General features: G+C 47.6%; 2 protein-coding genes across 2 annotated transcripts in view; both read right to left on the reverse strand.

Annotated features, from left to right (window-relative positions):
• arap3 (ArfGAP with RhoGAP domain, ankyrin repeat and PH domain 3) overlaps positions 1-16,474 on the reverse strand; it is a 23,714-nt gene extending 7,240 nt beyond the window's left edge. The window contains exons 1-22 of the mRNA XM_023420680.2: positions 16,328-16,474; positions 11,071-11,227; positions 9,425-10,396; positions 8,813-8,853; positions 8,604-8,686; positions 8,345-8,418; positions 7,174-7,413; positions 6,230-6,299; positions 5,918-6,038; positions 5,509-5,693; positions 5,182-5,288; positions 4,552-4,751; positions 4,261-4,346; positions 3,575-3,757; positions 3,233-3,374; positions 2,951-3,055; positions 2,532-2,688; positions 2,343-2,445; positions 1,944-2,142; positions 1,793-1,856; positions 1,541-1,704; positions 1,177-1,389 (exon numbers count right to left, since the gene is read on the reverse strand). Of these exons, the coding sequence (XP_023276448.1) occupies positions 1,177-1,389; positions 1,541-1,704; positions 1,793-1,856; positions 1,944-2,142; positions 2,343-2,445; positions 2,532-2,688; positions 2,951-3,055; positions 3,233-3,374; positions 3,575-3,757; positions 4,261-4,346; positions 4,552-4,751; positions 5,182-5,288; positions 5,509-5,693; positions 5,918-6,038; positions 6,230-6,299; positions 7,174-7,413; positions 8,345-8,418; positions 8,604-8,686; positions 8,813-8,853; positions 9,425-10,396; positions 11,071-11,144 (3,583 nt within the window). The 5' untranslated portion in view covers positions 11,145-11,227; positions 16,328-16,474. The remainder of the gene's footprint in view (positions 1-1,176; positions 1,390-1,540; positions 1,705-1,792; positions 1,857-1,943; positions 2,143-2,342; positions 2,446-2,531; positions 2,689-2,950; positions 3,056-3,232; positions 3,375-3,574; positions 3,758-4,260; positions 4,347-4,551; positions 4,752-5,181; positions 5,289-5,508; positions 5,694-5,917; positions 6,039-6,229; positions 6,300-7,173; positions 7,414-8,344; positions 8,419-8,603; positions 8,687-8,812; positions 8,854-9,424; positions 10,397-11,070; positions 11,228-16,327) is intronic.
• A 3,401-nt stretch (positions 16,475-19,875) lies between these two features.
• Positions 19,876-26,681, reverse strand: stard15 (StAR-related lipid transfer (START) domain containing 15). Its single transcript, XM_023420681.2, has 6 exons — positions 26,301-26,681; positions 23,072-23,219; positions 22,851-22,954; positions 22,514-22,631; positions 20,941-20,993; positions 19,876-20,832 (listed from the first exon to the last, which is right to left on the reverse strand). Exons 1-6 carry the CDS (start codon positions 26,445-26,447, stop codon positions 20,617-20,619), a joined length of 786 nt encoding a protein of 261 aa, XP_023276449.1. The 5' UTR covers positions 26,448-26,681; the 3' UTR covers positions 19,876-20,616.
• Positions 26,682-27,071: the final 390 nt, after the last annotated feature.

The raw sequence follows: 27,071 nt of genomic DNA on the forward strand, positions 1-27,071 counted from the left end.
CCACCCCCACCACCACCACCACCACCACCACAAACACCACAACCACCACAACAACAACCACAACCACCACAACAACAACACCACAACCACAACAACAACAACAACCACAACCACCACCACCACAACAACAACAACCACAACCACCACAACAACAACAACCACAACCACAACAAACACCGAAACAACAGCAAACACAACAACAACAACACCACAACAATAATACCACCACGACAACAACAACAACAACAACAACCACCACACCACAACAACAACCACCACCACCACAACAACACCACCACAATAACAACAACAACAACCACCACCACAACAACCACAACCACCACAACAACAACAACAACCACAACCACCACCACCACCACAACAACAACACCACAACCACAACAAACACCGAAACAACAGCAACCACAACAACAACACCACAACAACAATAATACCACCACAACAACAACAACCACACCACAAAAATGACAACGACAACAACACCACAACCACAACAACCACCGAAACAACAACACCACAACAACTACAACAACACCACAACAACCACAACAATAACAAAAAAACAGCCATAAATAAAACAACAACAACCACAACAATTGCAACAACCACAACAACAACGACCACACCACAACAACACCACAACACCACAACAACAGAACAAAAACAACAACCTCAACCTCAACAACAACAATAACAACCACAACCACTACAACAACCACACAACAGAACAAAAACAACAACAACCTCATCAACAACAAAAACAACTACCACAATAACAATAACAACCACCACCACAACAACAACAACAACAACCACCACCACCATAACAACAACAACAACCACAACACCTCAACAACAACCACAATCACAACAACACCACAACTACAACAACAACCACACAACAGAACAACAATCATAAACAAACAACAACAACAAAAAACATAAAACAACAACAACAACAAACACAACAACCACAACCACAACATCTGATTATTCAACCTGCTACACACTGACAGACACATCCTGACTTTCAGTCCTTCTTTTCCCTTCAGACCTCGAGATCTCTAATAAATCTAACACCGAGACAAGTCCAAGATCAGACCTACACCTGAACCCTGGCAGCACAGACTATGGTCTGGATTGAACAGGACTCACTGGCAGCCTCCTGCCACAGCGGGTGGAGGTCGGCCATGAAGATGGGGTCGTCGATCTCTCTGAAGAACCTCTTCAGGACGTCCGTCACATCCTCGATGAAGTGGTCTCCGATCCGCAGTTTGACATTTCGAGCATCTTTGCGAAACTCTTCCATCAGCAGTTTGATCCTGGACTTGGCCCCATTCTTCCTGTAGATCCCCTCGTGGCCCAGACCTACAGAGAACGAGAACCAGAACTATTAGCTTTGAGAAACAGAATCACTGGACGATGAGAGAGAAGATCCTGATCTGTAAATGCCACATAGAGCAGTCATCTCTAAGGTAACAGGTGGTTTCATGTCTCATGTCTCTGCCCCCCCCCTCACCATACTGAGTGATGAAGGCGATGCAGCTGTCCACGATGATGGGGATGTCGTTCCTACTCAGCTGTTGTTCCCTCAGAGTGTTTCCTTTCCCGCCGGCGGCTCGCTGGATGTCTGAGTACCACAGTGAGAAATCTGTGCGTCCGACCCCCTGCAGGTGCAGAGTCCTGACGAGGACAGGAGACCAGAACATGAAGGGGGACAGAAGTGAAACCAAGAGCAGAGAAACTGGGATGAGCAGAATCTTCCTCTCACCTTCCCTTCTCCACTAAGACCAGAATGTCCTTCTTCTCGTGGTTCTCGTTCTCAGAGGCGAGACCTTCAACACAAACACAGACACTTTGATCTAAACTGCTCTAAAACAGACTATTTGTAGACCAGGAGCAGGACTGCATGGGACACTGACTGAGCTCCTGCAGGCGGTTCAGGTTAATGATGTCCTCTGCTGCTCCATCGTTTCTGGGACAAATGAAGAGGTTGGACTTCTGTAGGACGAAGTAGGCCTCCTTCCACTGCTGAGGGTCCAACATGGCGCGGTACCGCAGCAGCCCCACCCGCTCAAACTCCCTGGTCAGCAGACAGTGACAGCTGAGCGGTGTCGCAGCCTGATGATCAACAACAGTATCAATATCAGATTTATTGTTATTTTATCTACAGACCAGGTGATCAATCAATCAATCATCATGGTGACTACAAGGGAAAGACAGAGATACTGAGCTCTAACAAAATACCAACCCCCCCAAAAAGAGCTTGGCTTCTTGACCCTTGTCTGGATTCTGATCAATCAGATGGGGAGGTGTCTCACCTTCCCGATGGCCTTGGTCCAGCTGTGCAGAGCGTCAGCCGTCTCCAAACCGAACTGAAAGAGTTTCTCTGACGTTAGATACAACTCGAAGGTGTAACGGAACCTGAGGGGGCGGGACAGAGAGATGCACACCTTTACAACTGAAAGCGTCTGTTTCCATGGATTCATATGAACGATGAGTGAGTGTACCTGTCGATGAATCCATTGTTGTTGTTGGAGGAGTCAGGCCGGCTGACTCCCAGACAGACGATGTCTCTAACACTGATCTGCAGACAGGGATCAGCTGATCGGTCCGACTCGTATAGGAGCAGAGACTGATCCACCGAACACCAGAACTTCTGGAAGTCTGGATCAGGATCAGAAGGGGGACGTGGTTTTAAAAGATCTCAGTCCAGAAACAAGTGTCTGTACTCATCAATAAACAGGCTGAACTTCTTCATGTTCGTTTCCATGGAAACATGAAATAACAGATAAGAAATGTAACAGAAAAGAGTAGCTCTGTTAAATGAAAGATCCATCCATTATTAATTATTATCAATAACATTGTATTATTGGAAACTCTCCATATATGTTGAACTGTGACACACACACACACACACACCCCTCACCATCTCGAGTTCTCCTGGACAGTGTTCCTCTGTTGACGGAGCCGGACTTGTAGATGAAACCAGAGTGAAGAACAGGCTGCATGATCTCATCGTACACACTGGGATCTGATGAAGAACACACACACACACACACACACACACACACACAGTCATTGTTACTGTTCTTGTCTAACAGTACAGTACAGCTGTTCTTATCTTCAGATCAGAATAAGTTGATCAGCTGATCTGGAGTCAGCTGTGTGAACAGAAACATGATCATCTGGAATACACCAGAGTCCAGACCTGAGGGGGGGCAGTGATCCAGCAGCTGATGGTGTTGTTGGCAGCCATTGGCATCACTGGCAAGACGAGCTGACTCTGCCTCCGAGAAAATCTGAGTGACGGTTTTCAGAAGAGTCTGTTCAGAGACCGCTGAACACAAGACCTGTTAATGAGAGAGAGACATCAACACAGAGAGAGAGAGAGAGATGTACATATATATATATATATCACATATTATAAACATGTGATCGACATGATGTGATTCTTAGATCGTCCACATGATATTGACCCATGTAGGTCACATGTGACCTCTGACACGTGAAGCAGCCTTTTGTGGTTTCAGGTAGAGACCAGGACTCAGACCTTGAGCAGCTCTTCCTGGCTGCTGAGGGAGGGGTGGGGGAGGCGGTACCGTCCATCTCTGTACTTCTGAGTGATGAAGTCTCTCCTCGTCTCAGGTGAGGCATCACAATCCAGCTCCTCCGACACAGACAGACGGGCTGACCAGAATTCGTTGGCCCGGTCGTTCCCCAGCATGATGAACAGCTGACGACACAAACAAACAAACAAGTCAACAACAACAACAACAACAACATGTATATTGAACACGCCTCCTTCACGTGTTTAAAACATGGAGCCAGTCTCACCCTTGTTTCAAAGTAAAAGTCCTACAAGGGTTCCTGATGTAACTACAGTTCTATGAATTCTGGATGACCACACTGCATCAAGTGGAGCTTGGATACCTGAACCTGCAGTCATGTGACTGCATTTACCATGTGACTACACATGTACAATGTGACTGCACATGTACTGAGTGATGACTATGTAGCTCTGACACGTTTTAGTTTGAAACTATGTTTCAGTCTGGACGGCAGGAACCCACGTTCACTTCCTGTCTGGGTCTAATCAGTTACACATCTGTCCCTGATTCGTCACACTCCTGTCACATCTTTTCACACATTTACCTTCACATGAACCTAAAGTCAACAACAGCCTGCACAGGTGTCCAGAGACCACCCCTACAGGTGGAAAGGTGGTTCTGGCCTCACCTGGACGATCTCGTTGCTCCACACGCTGGTGTCCAGCTTCAGACTCTGAACTTTAGAGACCATTGTCCCCAGACCTCTGTGCTGCCCTGCGCGCGCACACACACACACACACACACACACACACACACAGTGTGTTCATGAACAGCAGCTTTACTTAAATGTCGTTGCTAGGTTACAGGATGTACAGGATTTTTTCTGTGATGATTTAAAGGAACAAAGAGAACTGATCAGTATATTGAAACAAGTCCCTCTGGGATTCAGGACCTCGTCCACACCCTCAGACCATCCTACCTGCACAGTTCTTGCAGATGACCACACACAGGTTGATGGAGGCCCAGTCCGGGTTCAGGGCCTTGCAGTCGGCACACATCCTGTTGGATCTGTTGGACCAGATCTTCTCGGCCACCTCGTAGTCCGACAGAGTCTCTGCGATGGACTCCTGCAGGGCCTCCATCCAGTCCCGCTTCTCCCGGTCAGACTCCGCTGTGAAGCTAAGGAGGCGAAACAGAGGTCTGTAGTGAGGTCTAGTGGATTGTCGCCTCAGCAACGGCATTTTAAAGACACAAATGCAGTTTTTAACGTTCAGTCTTTACACTGATTGAGACGGAGGAGACGGAGTTTCAGTCTGAGTCCAGAGCTGCAGGGATTTACTGTAAGGAGCTTTCTCTCAGTCCATGACCTTGTTTTTGGACCAAATGGCTCAGACTCGCAGAGACCTGCCAGGCTGAGACCAAAGACCCTGGACCTGACGTGTCTCTGCCTTTAGACTTTCTTTTAGACTGTTTGGGGCATTTGGAGGTTTAAAGGAGACACAACACTGAGATTCATCCTTCTTTAGAGAACCTTCATTCAACACGGTACAGGTCCTGAGTCCTGACCCAGCTCAGGACTCAGGACCTGTACTCTGGACTCTGATGGTACCTGAAGGTCTTGTAGGGAGTGATGAGGTCGAAGCTCTTGTGTTTTCCGTCTCTGATCGTCGCTCCTCGAGCTTCAATCACTGTGATCCCGATCCCGTTATGAAAACACTGGGGACACAAGTAGACACATCAACGACCTGCACACACACACACACACACACACACACTCACACACACACCAACGACCTGCACACACACACATATCAACGACCTACACACACACACACACACACACACACACACAGGATCAATAATCAGCTGTATGTCCAGTGTTTTACCCCGTAAAAAAGTTTTCATGGATCTTTAAGGTTTTTAAATCCGGACTCACCTGTTCACTCTTGTAGATCCAGATCTGGTCTGTGTTGATGGCAGCGTAAACTCGGGATTTGGTTCCTTTCAGTTCCAGGGCTCCGTGTCTCTGACAGTGAGAACCAGGACCGAACCGCCTCCGACCAAACACCAGCTGATCCCTGACGTGGTCCTGCAGTGTGGACACCCAGCGCCGCCTCAGCACTGACACATAGAGAGGCAGAGCATCTTCATCTTCATCATCATCATCATCATCATCATCAATATCATCATCAGACTGGTCATGTGACAGACCAGAGACCAGCCTGACTGACGCAGCTCAGAAGAACAGATCTGCTTACATCAGTCACACTGATACAATCCAGTGTGTGTGTGTGTCTGTGTGTGTGTGTGTGTGTGTGTGTGTGTGTGTGTGTGTGTGAGCTCACCTTCATTATCAGTCCTGAACACAAAGATCCTCTGACTCGTCACTATTTCAAATTTATTGTCTTTGGCTGGGCGGGCCATCTGGATGGCAGCCAATGGGATTACTCCTTTAGGGTAGACGTCCTGAAACAGTGAGACAGAGCTGTTACAACTACTGAGACTCTGTCAGGAAACACTGTGTGTGTGTGTGTGTGTGTGTGTGTGTGTGTGGGGGGGGGTCTGGAGGTCTGTTGTCATGGTTGTGGAGTCTGGTTTTGGTTACAGGCTGTTGATGTTTGAGGTTCACATGGCAACAGTTCAGTCATATGTTGTACCTTCTCACTGCCGAAGTACATTAGGTTTTTTCCATCAAACTTCACATAACGTTTCTGGAAAACATAGTTCCTGAAAAATAAAAACACACATGAGAGACATTCAGTCATTTACCACTTACAATAAACCATGACTCTGATGGGATTAATGATAATATCCTTTACAATATTCATATTTATAATATTTATAATATCATGTTTCACAGAGCTGGTTCATCAGTGTTGTTTGAGTTAGACACAACAATCTTACCAAAGAAGAACTTTTTAGTTTTTAGGCAGAGATTGAGGAAGAGGAAGAGAGAAACACACCCAGTGGAGGATGAAGAGTCAGAGGATGAAGAAGAGAAGGAGGAGGAGGTGACAAGGCAGAGGCAGCTCCTGAGGAGGCAGGAAACACAGGGAGGAGCAGAGAGGAAGAGACGCAGCAGGACAACCAGCACTGAGGTCTGATCCCTGACAAACACACACACACACACACAATCTGTGTCACTGATGTCTTTAACTTTCAGAAACATTCAACCACTGTGATTGGTCAGGTGAGAACGTGGGTGGAGCTCCACCATCTCCTTTCTCTGTGTTTATCGGCGTTTCGACCCAGGAGACCTGACATCATCAGATTAGACTGGAACCTCCTCAAGAACCTTTTACAAATCTCAGATACCTCCTTCATAACATCTGGAACCTCCTCAGTTCCACAGCTTCTTTAGAACCTCTGCATCCTCTTTAAATCTCATTAAAGACCCTTGGAACCTACTGGGGAAACGATTTAAACTCTTAAGGAACCTCTGGAACGTCCTCAAGACCCCGTACGGTCTCTTAAGAACCTCTGAAACCTGTCCAAGGACATCTGGTATCTCCTCGTACCAGCTAACCCACAACCAGCTGTTTAAATCAAATGTACCTCTGCGTTTTTTTTCTCTCTAACTAAGTCTTTAAATCAAACGCACCCCTGTGGAGACAGCTTGTCCAGCCAGCCACTGATGATGGGCGGGGCTCTCTCAGTCAAGGAGGTGTAGCTGGCATAGGGGGAGATGGTCAGGTCCTCATCGGTCTCTGAGTGGAAGGTGTGGGGGGGCAGAGAGAGGCAGCGGAGGGGGGGCGGAGGTTCTCCAACGGTGCTGTAACCCTGAGAGTCTCCGGAGTGAAGAGCCTGAGACAAACGCTTGGTCCAGGAGAACTTGTGACCCCTGAAGATACAAATAAAACTTTATTGAAATATGACATTACAGCCTGAGAACCAATGAGATCCATGTCCCAGGCTCAGGCACATTTCATCCTGTAAATTCTTTTATTGTGAAATATGTGAACACTTTTGAAAAGTAGAAAGAAATGATTCCCCATCATGATTCCCCTACCTCAACTGTATTTTTCCAACACAAGAATAATATCATACATATTATTTAATATATATAATATTATCTGTCCGCAAAGTAAAATATCAAAAATCAATGTCATGTTCCACTCATGACAGTGTCTCAGTACATTTTTATATTTTGATGGATATATTTTTTTCATAAATACACATTCTGTCATTTTAACCCACTTTTCTGCCTTTTCTTACAGAAACTCGTCTGTCGGTTCCTCTGAGCCTTAAATTATATGATATGATGAAAAGTGTCTCCAACAACATTAATTGAGTTTTGTCTGCGTTTAATGATCTTAAATTTAATGAGCTGAGACTATAATATGATAAAGTCAAAGTTAGTTAGTTAGTAGATGAATCTTAATGCATCTAAGAGAGGAGAGCCACATATAAATAAAACTGTATCATCTGCATATAGCCCCTCAAGGTTCTCTATCAGCCCACTTTTACATTTGTCTTTATTTGAATAAGGAAGATGTTCATAATATTTTTAGTACCTGTGGATATGAAATATAATAATATGATAATGAAAAGTTTTACAAATCTTATTTATATAACGATATAATAAAAGTGGGCCAAGTATAGAACCCTGAGGAAATTCACAGTGCTACAATATGCAGATGATACAGTTTTATTTATGTCTTTTGGGCCTCTCCTGTCCAATCCCCTGCCCAGTATTTCCAAACTGTTTACAGCTCTGTTTAACAAACTATCTGGTGTGTCAGGATAAGTTATATTGTTGTCTGGCATCTTACCCACGATTCTCTGCATGTTTCTCTTCTTCCCTCCTCGTCTCTCTTCCCTCCAGTCTGCTTCTTTCACTCTGGATCTGCAATGAGATGTTATAAGGTTAATGCCATGATTCTTCCCTCATTTCAAACTAACGACCACAGGGTTTAAGACTTGACCAGCTGTAGAGGATCTGTGACCATTAAGGGGACATCATCAATCTGATGAGTAAGTAGGAGACAGTGAAGGAGACAATTAGGGAGAAGACGAGCTGCGGTTCCTCACCTCACAGGTGTGTGGATGTCTCCTGGTTTGGAAAACAGTCTCACAGTAAGGACTGATCTCCTCCTCAGGGTCATCTGTGGAAGCTGTCAGCAGGTGAACAGAGGACACTGAGTTAGCTCGTTCTCTGTGGACTGTGATCTGACCCTGAACCCTGACGGTGAGACCACAATGTAAAGTCTTCAGTAACGGTTTATGGTGTCTGAACTCACCTCGGGCTGATCCTGAAGAGTTGTTACTTAAAGTGCTGCCACTGAAAACACAAACACATCACCAAGCCATCACTATTTGGTTTAGAGAGATAGAGGTTCAGTTGTTCAGTTGGTTGGTCAGTTGGTAGGTTGGTCGGTTGGTCAGTTGGTTGGTAGGTTGGTTGGTCATTTGGTTGGTTGGTCGGTCGGTCGGTCAGTTGGTTGGTCAGTTGGTTGGTCGGTTGGTTGGTCAGTTGGTTGGTAGGTTGGTTGGTCAGTTGGTTGGTCGGTCGGTCGGTCGGTCGGTCGGTCGGTCGGTCAGTTAGTTAGTCAGTCGGTCGGTCAGTTGGTTGGTCGGTTGGTCAGTTGGTTGGTCGGTCCGTTGGTCAGTTGGTTGGTAGGTTGGTTGGTCAGTTGGTTGGTTGGTCGGTCGGTCGGTCGGTCGGTCAGTTGGTTGGTCAGTTGGTTGGTCAGTTGGTTGGTCAGTATTTATGTCGGAGTATTTTTGTGGAAGTGAGAGAGGACAGTGAAAATGCTACTCTGGTGTGTCAAGGTTATCTAGACTGGATGTGTTTCAACATCTGGGACATTTAAAAAGAAAGTCAATAAACTTTGTTTGCCAGGGTGCTGTACCTGTTTCTCCCGGGGGTTTGTCTGGGAGGGGTCAGAGGAGCTGACGGCTGGCTGCAGTAACTCCTCCCTCCACCTGGGGCAGATCCAGGTGAAGTGCCCCAGTAGATCTCATTAGAGACCATCTCCAGTCCACCTCCTCTGGGTGAACTGGAAGGTGAGGATCCAGAAAGCCTGCCGCTGTCCAGACTTCCAGAACAGGAAGTCAGTGAGGACAAAGTCAGGTTCTGCTCTGTTTGTACAGGTGAAGAAGAGGATGACAAAGAGGACGGGGACCCCTGGAATACTGAGGGGGGGACCCCGCGTTTCAGCCTTGGGGGGACTGGAGGTAAAAGCCCCACAGTGTCTGACAGAGATAGGCTGCGGCTGGTCCTCGCCCTCTGAACCTGGCTCAGTCTTTGGCTGGGTGTGGTCAACTTGTCATTGAGGTCAGAGGTCAGTCTGGCATCAGGTGTGGGCTCGTCCCCTGAGGTCAAGCCCTCTAACACAGTAAAACATATGGACTCCTGGGAGAGCCTCCTGGGTGGGGGTGGTGCAGGGTCTGGTGTTGGACAGAAGTGGACAGGTGTGGTCCTGCGGCGGTTGAAAACGGTTCTGGGTTTGGGAACCGGCTTCACCACGACTCTGGTGCTGCTGGATTCTGAGTCTGTCAGCATGGCGGCGAGGTTTGGAGCCGAACTGTTCCTGAACATCTCAAAGTTGACCGGTCGTGTGGATCGACGGGGGAACACAGCGCTGCGACCAAGCTCCAATGAAGAACCGTCCGTCACAGACTGACAGCGCTCACGTGGGAGATCCGTCTCTGCTTTCTGATTGGCTCTGTGAGCTTCTGTCCTCTGAAGGTGACCGACCAATCGTAGGATTCTCTTCCTGTGTCCAGTGGCAGTTATACCCAGACTGACGAGGGCGTCATGATCCAGGTGTGTGAATTCTCTTGCCGACAGGAGACCAGCTCGACAGAAGGTGTTCAGGTACCTGCAGAGAAACAGCATCAGTCAACTTCAGTCCAGCAGGTTGGAAGATGATGGTACCACCTCAGTGTGAACCCAATACTTATACACTGTAAACATGATGACATCATGATGTTGATTCATCAGTTCCCAAACTGAGGAAACTTTCACAAAATTTAAAAAGCATCACACCGGATGGAGCCGTCCATCCGTCCCTACCTAACCTACCTGTCCCAACCCTGACCCAAACATAAACATGTTTGTTTTCACCAACCTTTATTCACAACTGAGTCTGATCAAGGTTCTGCTCTGAGACGAGGTTTTGACTCTGAGACGAGGTTCTGATCAAGGTTCTGGCTCTGAGATGAGGTTCTGATTCTGAGATAAGGTTCTAATTCTGAGATGAGGTTCTGACTCTGAGACGAGGTTCTGATTCTGATCAAGTTTCTGCTCTGAGACGAGGTTCTAATTCTGAGATGAGGTTCTGACTCTGAGACGAGGTTCTGGTTCTGATCAAGTATCTGCTCTGAGACAAGGTTCTGATTCTGAGATGAGGTTCTGACTCTGAGACGAGGTTCTGGCTTTGATCAAGGTTCTGGCTCTGAGATGAGGTTCTGGCTCTGTAGCTACAGGCGGTTTAATGTGTTTATGCTAAATCTGCTTCATCTTCATCATGAGGAGGAAGATGACGGTCCTGACCTCTCCAGATGGATCGCTGACAGAAGCGTCTCAACCGGCGTGCTTCCATCCAGCGAGGCCATGACGACCAACATGGAGTCTGGGTCTGAGGTCTCCACCACGTCCAGGAACCAGCAGGTCCATCACTGACCTACAGCTGGGACAGAGGACAGTCCATCTGCAGGAGACAGAGACACAGAGTGTGATCATCATCATCATCATCACTGATGGTTCCTCATCATCAGGAACTGGACCTGATGCAGCCTGTAACCATTTTTAAACTTTTAAAGTTTGAATACAGAAGTTTAACAGTTCACAAACTGTGTTTCCAAAGTAAAGATATAGATATGTCTATATAGATTGATAGATAGATGGATAGATATAGACTATGTAGATATAGAGCTTTTATTCTCACACTCACTGTTGAACACTCATCAGGGGTAAGAAATACACTGATGCCACCCCCATCCCCCCAGCAGCAGAGCAGAGCCTGTTTTTACTGCAATGAGATGGTATCACTGTGACCTTTGACCCCTGAAGGTCACGAACCCCCCCACTGCCATCTACAACGACAGAATGAACAAAACATGATGATGTCAGCAGGCAACACAGCTGCAGGACTGTTTCTGAGTGTCTGCAGCAGGATGACCTCTGACCTCTGTATAGATGGGGGGGGTTGGGAAACACTGCTGCTGGCTAACACGCACACACACACACACACACACACACACACACACACACTGATGTTTGTTATTTGTAACATGTTTTAAATGTTGTGACAGGTGATGACATGTTCTAATGATCTGAAAAAAACTGGTCCAAGGGTTCCAGAGATCCTAACACACAGAGAACAAAGACCACCAGATACACACACACACACACACACACACACACACACACACACACAGGATACAGGGAGTGTTTGCAGCTGAGGCTTGTTGCCCCAAGCTGCAGGGTGGAGGGCTTTCAAAGAAATAACTGTGTGTGTGTGTGTGTGTGTGTATGTTTCCAGATTTCCTGAAAAAGGTTGGAATGTGTTTTGTGGGGACCAGATCTCGGTCCTAATGAAACAAAAGATAATTTTTGTGGTCCTGTTCCGGGTCCTGGTCCTGTTCCGGGTCCTGGTCCTGGTTCTGGTCCTGTTTCTGGTCCTGGTTCTGGTCCTGGTTCTGGTGCTGGTGCAGGTCTGCACGTCAGGTGAGTCTCTAGATTTGTCACAGTCACTAAAGGTTCTGACCACCCCTTGATGATGTCATCACTCAGTCAGTCATAGAAAAGACAGAAACATGACTGAGAGTAAAAATAAAAATAAAAATAAAAATAACACACACACACACACACACACACACACACACACACACACACACACACACATACACACACACACAGCAGCAGTGTGTTCAGTATGAAGACAACGGCTGAGGAGGAAGTGAGTCACTGCAGCTTCCTCCTCCAGAGTCCAGCTGCTGCACATGGAACCAGTCAGACCAGTCAGACCAGTCTCTGTTCTGATCTAAGATCAGCCTCACAGAGACACTTTCCTCCACCTGGATTCTGAATTTAATGTCCTGATCAGGACCTGCTGTCCCACCTTAACCTCAGACGATGTCACAGGAAATGAAAACTTTATTATCCTCGCCATCAGAGTCCTGGTGGTTTGGGGTCTCTGATCCTCACAGAGACACAAGACCTGGACCAATGACACAGAGCTCTGAGCAGGTCCAGTCTCTGTGGAGGAGGAGGACAGAGAGGAAGCAGGACTCAGCAGAGAGAAGTATGATCTGCGAGGACAAAGAACCAGAGGCCACAGAGGAGGAAGAAACCAAGTCCAGGTTTTCAGAGAGACAGGAAGTGGGTGAAACTGCAGATAAAGACTGAGGGAAAGGACACAAACAGACACTCCCATCCTTGGTCCTCCCCCGTCCTCCTCTGTAGTCCTGCAGCTGGTCTGAGAGCTGGTGTGACTACTGAGTCACAGCCTCAGAGCATCAGTCCTCCTCCACAGGACTTCCTGGACCTGGATGTTTTATTCCATGTGAATGAAACATGAGGTGGTTGGACACAAAGATGACAACATCTGTCTCTCATGGACTCAGTACATGTTCAAGAGGTTTGGACTCAGTCTTGCTGGTTTCTCCAAGCAGAGCGAGTGATAGGCTGAGAGACATGTCAATCAAACAACAACACCCCCACAAACAAAGACCTCTGTTAGAGCGAGATAGAGAGGGAGACAGAGAGAAAGTGGGCAGAGGAAGGAAGAGAGGGAGAGACTGACCTTCATTCTTCACCTCCACTGAGGATAGAGAGACAGAGAGAGAGAGAGAGAGCGAGGAGGGAGAATAACCGAAGGGCAAATAAAAGAGAGAGAGGGGTGGGCGAGCTAGCAGTGTAATAACAGTGAGGCTCTATTGTGACAAACAGAAGGTGGATTGTTCAGAGCTGTGACTGGAACCACACACAGACTCACTGGGAACACTGGGAACTCTGGGTAACTGAGCACACACTGGAAACACTGGACATGAAGGTGTGTGTGTGTGGGGGGGGGGGACTCTGGACAGGAAGGGGAATCTTTTCTGTGGTGTGTTCATGGGCTGTAGGAATCTCAGCCAGTCACATGATCACCCATGAGGTACTGTACCACCGACCAATCAGCAGCCTGCATCACCAGGAATCAGCTGCTCTCTTTACTTTTATCTTACTCAACACAAACAGATTAATAATCATTATCAATCAAGAACTCAATCAATCAATGACAGAAATAATCAGTTACATTAGTCAGATCCTGGATCAGTCCTCTAACAGGTCCTGGATCGATCAGTCCTCTAACAGGTCCTGGATCGATCAGTCCTCTAACAGGTCCTGGATCAGTCTTCTAACAGGTCCTGGATCAATCAGTCCTCTAACAGATCATGGATCAGTCCTCTAACAGGTCCTGGATCAGTCTTCTAACAGGTCCTGGATCAATCAGTCCTCTAACAGATCATGGATCAGTCCTCTAACAGGTCCTGGATCAGTCTTCTAACAGGTCCTGGATCAATCAGTCCTCTAACAGGTGCTGGATCAGTCCTCTAACAGGTCCTGGATCAATCAGTCCTCTAACAGGTCCTGGATCAATCAGTCCTCTAACAGGTCCTGGATCAATCAGTCCTCTAACAGGTCCTGGATCAATCAGTCCTCTAACAGGTCCTGGATCAATCAGTCCTCTAACAGGTCCTGGATCAATCAGTCCTCTAACAGGTCCTGGATCAATCAGATATCAGGTCGTTATATCACAGCAGTTTGTCTCTGGGAGTTTCTGAAGAGGAAGACCTGTTGCTCCGACTTCCTGTTACTGTTCAGGAGAACAAGTGGTAACACACACACACACACAGACACACACACACACACACACGCACACACACAGACACAGACACAGACACAGACACACAGACACACACAGACGCACAGACACACACACACACACACACACACACACACACACACACACACACACACACACACACACACACACACACAGATGTGCAGTCCCCCCCCCAAACACAATACGAAAACAGGAGAGGAGACCTGCCAGCTGTTCACATAAAAACAGGGAGTCTGCACACACAGCTGGAGACACAGACACACACACACACACACACACACACACACACACACACACACACACACACACACACACACCCTATCCGTCCTGTGTTGTAATCAGCTGACCTGATGTCGTTACTCTGCAATCGAACTTCCACATGAAGCACGACGCCTCAACTGATCATAATCATCAGCTGTGACATCATCACTCATCATCTGCCTCAGTGCCTCTGAGCAAAGCACTGAACCCAGACCTGCTCACAGACCAACACCTGCACAGGTAGAGACTGAAGACAACCGTGGACATTCATAGACCTCGGCTTCATACAACAAGACATAAGTTCAAACCCCGCCTATTTTCTCACCTTCACACAGCATTGACATCACAGTGACATCACATTGAGCATTAATCAGGTGTCTGCAGCAGAGACTGAGGTCTGGTTTACTCTGAAGCTTCAGCTGAAACAGGAAGTTCAGTTTCCTCTTTACAGGATGTTTGTGTTCCATGTGAACGCCCCGTTTCCCGCGCTCCTGAACGTATCACACCAAGCCACCGCCTCATTGAGCACTGTCTCACTGCAGATTGTCTCACTGCAGATTGTCTCACTGCAGATTGTTTCACTGTCACTGCAGGTCGTCACTGTCTTACTGTCTCACTGCACACTGTCTCACTGCAGGTCGTCACTGTCTTACTGTCTCACTACAGACTGTCTCACTGCAGACCGTCACTGTGTTACTGTCTCACTACAGACTGTCTCACTGCAGGCCGTCACTTTCTCACTGTCTCACTGCAGATGGTATCACTGTCTCACTGCAGACCGTCACTGTGTTACTGTCTCACTGCACACTGTCTCACTGCAGACCGTCACTGTCTTACTGTCTCACTGCACACTGTCTCACTGCAGACCGTCACTGTGTTACTGTCTCACTACAGACTGTCTCACTGCAGGCCGTCACTTTCTCACTGTCTCACTGCACACTGTCTCACTGCAGGCCGTCACTGTCTTACTGTCTCACTGCAGATTGTCTCACTGTCTCACTGCAGGCCGTCACTTTCTCACTGTCTCACTGCAGACCGTCACTGTGTTACTGTCTCACTGCAGATTGTCTCACTGTCTTACTCTCTCTCTGTCTTACTGCAGGTGTGAATGCGGTCCGTACTATTAATAGTTATTGTTAAAGTAAATAATATAAATAATATTAAAGTATTTATGAAGTTTTTATAAAGTTTTAAAAAGTTTTGTTGTTTTGAAAAGACATCCCTCAGTTCACGGGCTCTCAGTCTGGTGGGTGGTGCTCCCTCATTTAACAGGATTTTACTTTATCAAGTATTTTAGATAGATGACGTCACTGACCTGCAGAGACCCTCCAGCTCCACCCTGCTGGGAGCTCACCACCCCAACCTGTCCCACTCAGACTCCAGGTCCCTGTTCAGATCCAGTCTGAGTCCCTCTCTGTCTCTGAATGAATCATGTCTCATCCACTTTGCGCCCAAACTTCCGCTCTGCGTCAGTCCCTCCGTTCTCACAGAAAACGGACTCAAACCAGAGACTGAGAACCGGGAAAGCAGAACTGTTGGAGGACTCAGGACTATCAGCGGGACGAGCTGCTTCCTGCAGGACTCACCGACACAGCCCGGACTCTCACATCAGATCTGCTCCCGGTCTCAGCCACATACAGATTTAAAGTGTCTCACCTCTGATCCGGTCTGGTTTCTGGTCTCTGTTCTGGTCTCTGTTCTGGTCTCTGTTCTGGTCTCTGTAGATCTCTGTCCCGGGAAATACACCAGTAAAGTCCGGGGCTGGTCTCAGGCAGACTGGGGTCTCTGGGAGGAGAAACTCCGCTGTGACCTCAACGTGAAGTTACACTGAACAGCCGCTGCTGCAGCTTCCGGCTACCGATTTCAAAATAAATGTGTCGATCCAAAAGAGCACGCACTGTTTCCGGTCAGTGTACTTCCCAAAATAAAGCAAATAAATCGGTAAAACCAGACCAGTGATTTATGAATAATAAACAATAGTGGAAAAAAAATGATACAATGTGATGATATATCATGAGCGGAAACAATCATTTAGGACTTATACCTTCCATCCTTCCTCCCTCCTTTATCAAAATAAATAATTATATTCAAATATTAACAAAAATTAAATCAAATAATTTACCAAAGTCAAATCAGTAATCAATGTTACAGGATCCTGTTCACACTGAGTTCACTACATGTCTGGTTGTTTCTGTTGTCATGACAACAAAGTGAACTGTAGGTGTGAACAGTGGTGTGTGTATCCACAGTGTACATAAACAGTGCTCCCTGCTCAGGGAATATCAGTGAAGTGAACACCCTGCAACGTCATCAACGCAGACATCCTCCGTCCTCTGTGCGTCACCCTGGTAACGGAAACACCTCGGATACGTGTTGCTGCCACTGTGGACATTTTACACTACTGAAATAAAATATTGAATATATATTGAAACAAAAACTGATACTATTACAAAACTTATTCTATGTAACTTGTGAATAAATGTGATTGGGGCTAGGGTTAGATGTTGTCCATTGTTGTTTTTTGGCGCACCTGCAAGGTGCAAAGACCGACGGGTCATCTTCTCGTCAACTTCTGGCAAACTGATAAACCTTTGTTCAGTTCTTCCCTGCTCAGTTCACAGTTCCCTTTTGCTCCCTATGGTTAAGAATCTTGTTTGACATGGCTGGATACCTTGTGCAGTCCACTTCACAGGGAACTACTAGGTGATCGGAATGCACCTAGTGACTCTGAGCTCCACAGACGGAGCAGGTGAAGGCCCAGCAGGACCTGGACTGTACTGGTTCTCCTGCAGTGGACTGAGTGTGCAGAGAGGAACACTGTGTCCTCTCAGAGCCTCAGGACCTGGACTACGGTGGAGTTTCCTCCAACAACAATCAGAGTCCTGCAGACAGGAAACAGGAAACGCCTGAGACAATAGAGTCCAGAGAGGATCCGGATCCAGCTGCATTCTTCAGGCTGAAGGAGGATGCAGTCACACATCAAGTTTTCCTTATCACCGCAGGAAGAAGGAGTCAGACTAGAGACCAGTCTTTAGTTTTCTGTTTCAGATATTTATTTCTGACCATGGACCTGCTCACAGTCCTCCACTCTGCAGAGCCGGTCTCTGTCAGACTCAGAGGGGCCAACACAGAACCGCAGACCACCAGGAAAAAGTCCTCCTCAGTCTGTGACATCACCTGGTCCGACCTGGTTAGCGCCACCTTCTGGTCTGGATTGTGAACATCTCCTGAACTATGAAGCTCAGGGTTCCTTTAATCAAGATGAGACCTGCAGAGACCAGTTCCTGCTCCTCAGGTTCATTACAGACCTGCACAAACTTCAGATCAGCTGATTTTATCTCTTTGTTCTGTACTGTAACTGTACAACTTTATTCAGTAACACTTTATTTACAGGTTCATTCATTTCTAATAAGTTCTTGAGTTTCCTGAAAAGAGGAAGAAGAAGAAGAAGAACTGATACTGAAGTGTAATTATTTTGTTTTTTATTTTGAAGAGTGAATCAAACAGAGGTCTGGGACATTCTGAGTTAATTCATTTTATTTTGAAGGCCTTGTTATTGAGCCTGTACTCACATCAGTTTTGGCTTCCTCATCATCATCCTCACAGAGCCCAGAGTTTAGAAATCAGTGTATCTAACATCTGTATCTAACATCTGTCTCATAACCAGTGGTTACACATGTTACTCAAGTGTGAGTGATGAAGGATGAAGATGGTGATGAAGCTTTTAAAGGAGTCTGTCCAGGACCAGGACCAGGACCAGGACCAGAGCCAGGACCAGGACCAGAACCAGGACCAGAACCAGAACCAGGACCAGGACCAGGACCAGGACCAGAGCCAGGACCAGGGCCAGAGCCAGAGCCAGGACAAAGACCAGGACCAGGAGCAGAGCCAGAACCAGAACCAGAACCAGAGCCAGAGCCAGAGCCAGAGCCAGAGCCAGGACAAAGACCAGGACCAGGACCAGAGCCAGGACCAGAACCAGGACCAGGACCAGGACCAGGACCAGGACCAGGACCAGGACCAGAGCCAGGACCAGGGCCAGAGCCAGAGCCAGAGCCAGGACAAAGACCAGGACCAGGAGCAGAGCCAGAACCAGAACCAGAACCAGAGCCAGAGCAGGACAAAGACCAGGACCAGGGCCAGAGCCAGAACCAGAACCAGAACCAGAACCAGAGCCAGGACCACGGCCAGAGCCAGGACAAAGACCAGGAGCAGAGCCAGAGCCAGAACCAGAACCAGAGCCAGAGCCAGAGCCAGGATAAAGACCAGGACCAGGGCCAGAGCCAGAGCCAGGACAAAGACCAGAGCCAGAACCAGAACCAGAGCCAGAGCCAGAGCCAGGACAAAGACCAGGACCAGGGCCAGAGCCAGAGCCAGAGCCAGAGCCAGGGCCAGAGCCAGAGCCAGAGCCAGGACAAAGACCAGGACCAGGAGCAGAGCCAGAACCAGAACCAGAACCAGAACCAGAGCCAGAGCAGGACAAAGACCAGGACCAGGGCCAGAGCCAGAACCAGAACCAGACCCAGGACCACGGCCAGAGCCAGGACAAAGACCAGGAGCAGAGCCAGAGCCAGAACCAGAACCAGAGCCAGAGCCAGAGCCAGGACAAAGACCAGGACCAGGGCCAGAGCCAGAGCCAGAGCCAGAGCCAGAACCAGAGCCAGAACCAGAGCCAGGACCAGGACCAGAGCCAGCCTCTGGATGTAGAGTTCATCAGCAGCACAGTTTGAAATGTTTCATCAGTTCAGAAACAAACTCTTTGAATCTGAACTTTATTGATTTCAAGCAGAATCAGTTTACCACAACAAAGATAGATTGTGGGAGAGATGCTCCTCTCTATGTGTGGACTCACTTCTCAGTAAAGACAGACACACTGACACTGACCTGCACACACACACACACACACACACACACACATACACACACACACGCACACACACACACACTTCAGGTGTTTAAACAGGCCGATTCGTCTCAGGTTGAAGCAGCAGTTCGTTAACCTCACACTTGGTCACAGTTCAGGTTGTAGTGAAGTTGTTTGTCCACTGGGTGGAGCTGCAGACTTACATACAGGTGCACACACACACACACACACACAGACACACAGACACACACACACACACACACACACACCTGATGTTACACCTGTTCTCTACATTAACAAACAGACTTTAAGGTTAAAACATGAAAAGATTAAAATCTGAAACATTTCACACTTTTATTCAAACATCATCAGCTGATATTCAACAACAAATATTATGATTTCTTTCACTCAGAGAACCAAATAACTGCTGCCACAGGGACCTGATCAGAGGTCAGGGGTCAGGAGGTCAGGGGTCAGAGGTCAAGGGTTAGGAGTTGAGTGGGTCAGGAGGTCAGGGGTCAGGAGGTCAGGGGTCAGAGGTCAAGGGTTAGGAGTTGAGTGGGTCAGGAGGTCAGGGTTCAGGAGGTCAGGGGTTGAGGGGATTGGGGAAGAACACTTAAGAGTGGAAAGTTGTGTCACATGACCAGTTGTTATCATCATCAATGGAATTAGAGTCTCTTTATAAATTTTGTCACATGACAGAAGTTATTTATTTATTGCTGCAACATGCTGTAATATGTTTGGATAATCAACATCTTTGGATCATGTGACACTCACTCCCCACCCCCTACAACTGTTAGCATCTGATGGTTAGCAGCTAAACGCTACAGCAGGCAGGAAGCTGACCCCAGATCAGACCAGATCAGGGCCGGACTCTGAAAACCACATGAAGAACTGATTTTAAAGCTGCTGGTTGGTTAGAACCACTGGATCCAGCAGAACCATTGGAACAATTGAAACCATTGAAACCAACGATCAGGACCAGTTCAGGTGCGGGCTGGTCCTGGTCTGATCAGTGTGAATTTCTTGTGAATTTCCAAACACACACAAACATAAAGCAGAGAGACATCAGTTTGCGTGTCTAAGTGTCTTCGTCGTCGCTGTGGTGCGTCCTCTCCTCGCTCACGCCACTCTCGTCGATGTTCTCCAGGGAGTCGGCTCGCTGCAGCGTCAGCTCCAACGCGCTGATGCATGGCAGCGTGTTCTGCTCCGGAAACATCCATGGCTTCAGGGTCGGGTTGTGCTTCTTCTTCCAGTCCGGATACTTCAGAGACGCCTTGTAGATCTTCCTCATCGCCTGAGAGGACAGAGACACAGAGAGAAAGAGACACAGAGACAGAGCTCTTTACACCTGATAAGACAAGGACCTGTTTGACTTTCACTGCTCAGAAAGTGATGATTTTACCTTTGGAGCCACAAACTGAGAGACTCTGTTCACCACCCACTTTGGTAGAGACCCTGCAGACAGGGACAGAGACAGAGACAGGGACAGAGACAGGGACAGGGACAGAGACAGGGACAGAGACAGGGACAGAGACAGAGACAGGGACAGAGACAGAGACAGGGACAGAGACAGAGACAGGGACAGAGACAGGGACAGAGACAGGGACAGGGACAGAGACAGGGACAGAGACAGAGACAGGGACAGAGACAGAGACAGGGACAGAGACAGGGACAGGGACAGAGACAGGGACAGAGACAGGGACAGGGACAGAGACAGGGACAGAGACAGGAAAAGAGAGACAGGGACAGAGACAGGGACAGAGACAGGGACAGGGACAAAGACAGGGACAGAGACAAGGACAGACACAGGGACAGAGACAGGAAAAGAGAGACAGGGACAGGGACAGAGACAGAGACAGGGACAGAGACAGAGACAGGGACAGAGACAGAGACAGGGACAGAGACAGGGACAGAGACAAGGACAGACACAGGGACAGAGACAGGGACAGAGACAGGAAAAGAGAGACAGGGACAGAGACAGAGACAGGGACAGAAACAGGGACAGAGACAGGGACAGGGAGACAGAGACAGGGACAGAGACAAGGACAGACACAGGGACAGAGACAGGGACAGAGACAAGGACAGACACAGGAAAAGAGAGACAGGGACAGAGACAGGGACAGAGACAGGGACAGGGAGACAGAGACAGGGACAGAGACAAGGACAGACACAGGGACAGAGACAGGGACAGAGACAAGGACAGGGACAGAGACAAGGACAGAGACAGGGACAGGGACAGAGACAGGGACAGAGACAGGGACAGAGAGACAGGGACAGGGACAGAGAGACAGGGACAGGGGGACAGAGACAGGGACAGAGACAGGGACAGGGAGACAGAGACAGGGACAGAGAGACAGAGACAGAGAGACAGAGACAGAGACAGGGACAGAGAGACAGAGACAGGGACAGGGAGACAGGGAGACAGGGACAGGGACAGAGACAGGGACAGAGACAGGGACAGAGACAGGGACAGGGAGACAGAGACAGGGACAGAGAGACAGAGACAGGGACAGAGAGACAGAGACAGGGACAGAGACAGGGACAGGGAGACAGAGACAGAGACAGGGACAGAGACATAGACAGAGACAGGGACAGAGAGACAGAGACAGAGACAGGGACAGGGACAGAGAGACAGAGACATAGACAGAGACAGGGACAGAGACAGAGACAGGGACAGAGACAGGGACAGAGACAGGGACAGGGAGACAGAGACAGGGACAGAGAGACAGAGACAGGGACGTTACTGCTAAAATAAAAAATAGATAAAGACTGAGTTCTGTATTTGTGTGAATGTACAATGAGCTAACACAAACACACACACATGCACACACAAACAAAGACACACACACACACACACACATACATAGACTGGGATGCTAGATTTGCTGGTTATTTACCAGGTGACTGACTGGTGAAGATGAGGGTGTGTGTGCTGCGTTTAAAGACAGTGGTAAAGGTCAGTGTTGCCCCCTCACCTCTGGGGTCCACCTGGGTCAGGTAGTACAGGGTGGAGCAGTTGGCTCCGTTGGACTGGATCAGGTATCCAGTGAGCAGGGACACAGCGCGGACGTAGTCCTTCTTAGGAGGGTGTTGCTGTTCAGCCAAACACAGACAGGTCAAAGGTTAGTCCACTGCTCTCCGACTCACCTGCAGGACACGAACCTCATGAACCTTTTCATTATAACGTTGACAAATGAGAACAGTGAACCCAGGTGAGTGCAGGTGAGTCCAGGTGAGGTTTAAAGTTCTCTGCGTGGTCCCCTCTCACTCCAAACCAAACCCCAAAATAAATGAACACAATGAGACACTGACCGGGTGTTTGACAGAGTAGTTGATGATCAGGAAGTCGTTGCCCAGAGGAAGCCAAGATCTCATTGTCACAAAGTCTCTGTTCTTCAGAGGACTCGGACATTTCCCTTCACACACACACACACACACACACACACACACACACACACACACACACACACACATGAACAGATTAATACAGAGAGGTGAAGGATGAACACACAGAGCTGCAGAGCTTCACTGACAGGAATAATATCCGACGTCTGCGTTCACGGTCAGTCTGCCGATGTCATACGTGTCGATCATGTTGGTGTCCCACTTCCTGCGGTAGCTGGTGTCATGGAGGACGTCGTACAGCGTCTCTGCCGGCACGTCCTTACACACGATCCTCATCTGAGGACAGACAGAGAGAGGATGTCAGTTACTGAGCAGAGGACATAGTACATTTAAATCTGATCATGGAGCATCATCACCATCATCACCATCATCATCACCATCATCACCATCATCATCATCATCACCATCACCATCGTCACCATCATCATCATCATCACCATCATCACCATCATCATCATCACTGTCATCACCATCATCACCATCATCACCATCATCATCATCATCACCATCATCATCATCACCATCATCATCATCATCACCGTCATCACCATCATCACCATCATCATCATCATCATCATCACCGTCATCACCATCATCATCATCATCACATCACCATCATCATCATCACCATCATCATCATCATCATCATCATCATCATCACATCATCATCATCATCACCATTATCACCATCATCATCACCACCATCATCATCACCATCATCACTGTCATCACCATCATCACCATCATCACCATCATCATCATCACCATCATCACCATCATCATCATCACTGTCATCACCATCATCACCATCATCACCATCATCATCATCATCATCATCATCATCATCACCATCATCATCATCACCATCATCATCATCATCATCATCATCATCACATCATCATCATCATCACCATCATCATCATCATCATCATCATCATCATCATCATCATCATCATCACCATCATCATCATCATCATCATCACCATCATCACCATCATCATCATCATCATCACCATCATCATCATCACCATCATCATCATCACCATCATCATCATCATCATCATCACATCATCATCATCACCATCATCATCATCATCATCATCCCAGCTGTTGGGATGATTGAACCCACAGCAGCTGTTGGTGTGGAGAAGGAATTAACAGACAGGCAGGGACCAAGTATCCTCAGTCCTCTGACCACGCAGTCTTTCTTCCTGTTTAATTTACCTGAGATGTGGGCGTGGTGTTAGATACCACTCACCTTGCTCAGGTGTTCCACAGGGCTCCTCCGTTTTCCGTTTTCTGAAACACACCTGCTCGTTGTAGAGAGATTTCTATCAGGTAGAGGAGAGCTCCTCCCCCTCCTGTCAGAGTCTAATGGATGTGGTCATGTGACATGGCAGCGAACTGCAGGATGTCACTTTTTTCCACTGCTGTCATCAGATACTGAGAGAGGCTCGATGTAACTCAATCAGCTGCAGCTTTAATCATTCATCAAGTCTGCACCTTCATCTACCTGTACCTGTCTCTACCTGTCTGTACGTGTACCTGTCTCTACCTGTCTGTACCTGTACCTGTCTCTACCTCTCTGTACCTGCACCTGTCTGTACCTGTAGCTACCTGTCCTCAGTCTCTACCTGTACCTACATGACTGAGTGATCATAGTTTCTGGATCAAACAGGTTTTATTGGGGGGTGTTTAAAGCTGCAGCTCATTGTTGCTAGTTTTAGATACTTTGCTTCAAACAGACTGGGTATAACCTTGGTCCAGGTCTGGACCTAGTTCATGACTGGACCTGGTCCCGGTCTGGACCATGTATTGAAGCAGGGGGCTCAGGGCTACCTACTGAGCCGCTCTGGTTTCCCCCTGCAGGGAAGAGGAGGAGCACTTCCAATACACTGAGCCTTGCTTCCATTACAGCAGATAAACTACTTTTATTCAGTGTGTCATTATTACTGAAGGAGCAAGAGGAATAACTGAACATCAGACACACCGAGGAGAGAGAGAGAGAGAGAAAGAGGGAGGGAGAGAGAGAAGTCACTGGTAATGAGGCTTCATACTAACGACTATGACCAACTCTACATATCTCTAATTAAAGACTGACTGAGGCTGTCCTCTGAGAGACGTCTCCTCATTTTAAATACAGCTGAAGTCTCAGTGTCTGTAATGACGCTTCGTGGTTATAACATCAGGCTTTTAGTGACTGCTGGATGACATGGCGTCTAAATGTTCTTGTGCTGTCATGACAACAGAAACAGAAAAACAGCTGTATTAAAATACTGTGACCCAGAGGAGTCACTCTGTACCTGTCCACAGGTGAACTGTCAGACTCAGGTGTCGTCAGCAGACTTGAATTATTCATGTGTGAGAAGCAGCGGCTCACTGCTCCAGAAAGACTGTCTGAATTATTAACACAGGAGCCTTCATCGTCATCATCATCATCATCATCATCATCAGCTCTGCCTTTGTCACAGTGTGTGTGTGTGTGTACAGCAACACAAACACTGTCTCCACGGTGACTTCCTGTGGTCAGACTCATCAGACGGCAGCTTCTCTCCTCTGCACTCTAACCTGGTTTAAACCGGTTTAAACTGGTTTGCACTGGTTTAAACTGGACTGGGCTTGACTGAACTGACTGAACTGAACTAGACTGGACTAGACTGGGATATCAATGATCAGATACTAAAGATCAGATATTACCAATCAATTATTAATGATCAGATATAAATGATCAGATAGTAATGATCAAATATAAATGATCAGATATTAACATTCAGATATAAGTGATCAGATATTAGTGATCAGATATTAATGATCAGATATTAACAATCAGATATCAATGATCAGATATTAATGATCAGATATTAACATATAACAGGAGACCAGGCTGTCTGACTGAACACATCAACAGTCAGAGTCTCTTTGATCCGGATTCTGATGTTTGATGAACTGAATTTCTGCCCCCTGATCTGCTCCTGCCACGTGATTGGCCCATTGGATGAATGAGCAAGTGTACAGGTGTTCCTAATAAAGTGCTCAGTGGGTGTCAGTGAAGCTTGATGTTTACACATTAATGAGAACAGAAAACAGAAGAGGACCCAGACCTGAACCTATGGACCTCTTCATGATGTTAATGAGATTCTCAGTGTAACATGAACCTGCACCGATCCCTGATGGTCTCTGACGTCATATTAACCTTTTACCTGTTGACAGGTGTTCCTCAGGTATGTCTGAGTCTTTACTGGATGTTGTTGTGTAAAAAGCTCATATCACCAGAATCAGACTTTCACTCTTTCACCTGAAGAGTTTCTGAGGGCGGGAAACCACAGAGAAGCGCAGGAAGGTTAGTGTTGTCCTCACCTTGAGTTTCTGGACGGTCCTGCTCTCCTCCTCTCGGCACCACACCGTTACCCCCCCCTTACTGTAGCAGCTCGTCCATCCGTCCGCGCTCAGACACTGCTCTTTGAACGAGGAGAAGTCCGAGTCGTCCGGGACCTGAACCGGCATGTCCGCTCCAACAGAACAGTTGTTTCACAATAACGACCAGTCTGAAGAGGTGTGGTTCACATCAGTGTGCCCCCCCCCATCCCCCCTCTCTCTGCAGATCCGGATCACAGCTGCTGGATCAGCTGATGAAGAAGAAGCGAAGGAGGTGTGGAGGACTCAGCTGCCTGCTCTGTCTGAGGATCTCGGCTTCCTCCCACTTACTCTGACTGAGAGCTGCACAGATAGGACAGACGGTAGAGAGCTCTCACTCTGCCCTGTATTCAGGAACCAAAACCATCAGAGACCAGCAGAGTCCAGGAAGGATTTCCTCTTGGATCATGTAGATTATTCACACTGACTGACTGACTAACTGACTGACTGACTGATGACTGACTCTTTTGTTTATCCAAAATTATTATTTTCATAATAGAATCACTGAACTCATAACAGTGCTACAAGATTTTCGCAGTAAAACTTTCTTATCTGTGCAAAGGTGATGGAGCTGTGGGTCAAAGGTCACACAACATGTGGTGTTTGATCTTTATGACAAAGTGACTCGTCTTCACTATAAACCATCTCTGGTCTCATGTTGCATTAGAGGGATGCTGCCGTCAGGTGCTGCTGTAAATGTGACAATCCAAGGCT

The sequence above is a fragment of the Seriola lalandi genome, unplaced genomic scaffold (assembly GCF_002814215.2).
Source record: "Seriola lalandi dorsalis isolate HSWRI2012SDOR001 ecotype SW California unplaced genomic scaffold, Sedor1 jcf7180002054655, whole genome shotgun sequence".
NCBI classification, from domain to species: domain Eukaryota; kingdom Metazoa; phylum Chordata; class Actinopteri; order Carangiformes; family Carangidae; genus Seriola; species Seriola lalandi.

Coding starts and splice junctions, on each gene's coding strand:
- stard15 (XM_023420681.2), bottom strand. CDS start 26,447: ATGCCGGTTCAGGTCCCGGACGACTCGGACTTCTCCTCGTTCAAAGAG. Junction 23,220..26,300: donor GGACCGTCCAGAAACTCAAG/GTGAGGACAACA, acceptor GTCTGTCCTCAG/ATGAGGATCGTGTGTAAGGA. Junction 20,994..22,513: donor GACCCAGGTGGACCCCAGAG/GTGAGGGGGCAA, acceptor CCCTGTCTGCAG/GGTCTCTACCAAAGTGGGTG.